Here is a 732-nt window from a genome sequence, read left to right on the forward strand (position 1 = left end):
GAGAGGGTGCCGCCGTGCCCGTCAGCCTTCCTCAGCGCCGGGCGGGAGACGTAGCGGTTCCCCGCGGGGGCTGTCACTGTGGGCGGGCCGCGGGGGAACCGCCTTCAGGGGGCTGGGGGCGCTCCTGCTGGGCTCGCTTCCCCCAGCCCAACAGATTCGGTGTTTTTGCTAGGTGGGAAACCCCAGCAAGCTGCCCAAGCTGTTACTTCATTTTCTAGAGGGGTTTTCAAGCCCTGCTTGTTTCCTTTCATCATGACCCACGAACCATGAAGTGCTGTTAGTACTCTGTCTCGAACGTTTGTGGTACAAGAATCTTTCAGATGTCTGCTGAGAGCTGAAGAATGGATCTTCAAAAGCTTAATTTTGATTTAAAAAGAAATGAGTGACATTCATTTGCCTTTATTGCTTTGATAATGTGCAGTAGAAAATGCAGTTTAATATTCTGCATTTTAGTGGTGATATATCATGCTGTTGCCATAAGGTACAAAGTTTTTTTCTTTTAGGAGGAGAAAAATATTGTAAAATCTAATATTACTTTAAAAAACTGTATTCACAGATCCAAGGAAAAAAAGATGTAAATTTAGTTGGAATGAAGGTGTTCTAACAGAAAACAGTTTTGTTGTGTGATGCTATCAGTGTCGAGGAGACAGCTGGCCATAATGTGAGTAACTTCTGTTTGCAACAGTATTCAAACACTAAAATGTGAGGGACAAATGTCACATTACAGAGGAA

The 732-nt window shown here is 44.7% G+C and overlaps 1 protein-coding gene across 1 annotated transcript in view; it reads right to left on the minus strand.

The window, feature by feature from the left end:
• LOC103919561 (radial spoke head protein 6 homolog A-like) overlaps positions 1–251 on the minus strand; it is a 7,384-nt gene extending 7,133 nt beyond the window's left edge. Inside the window, 1 exon segment of the mRNA XM_009327084.1 lies at positions 207–251. Coding sequence (XP_009325359.1) covers positions 207–251 — 45 coding nt within the window.
• Between the last annotated feature and the right edge of the window lie 481 nt (positions 252–732).

Source organism: Pygoscelis adeliae, unplaced genomic scaffold (assembly GCF_000699105.1).
Source record: "Pygoscelis adeliae isolate BGI_AS28 unplaced genomic scaffold, ASM69910v1 Scaffold87, whole genome shotgun sequence".
NCBI lineage: Eukaryota > Metazoa > Chordata > Aves > Sphenisciformes > Spheniscidae > Pygoscelis > Pygoscelis adeliae.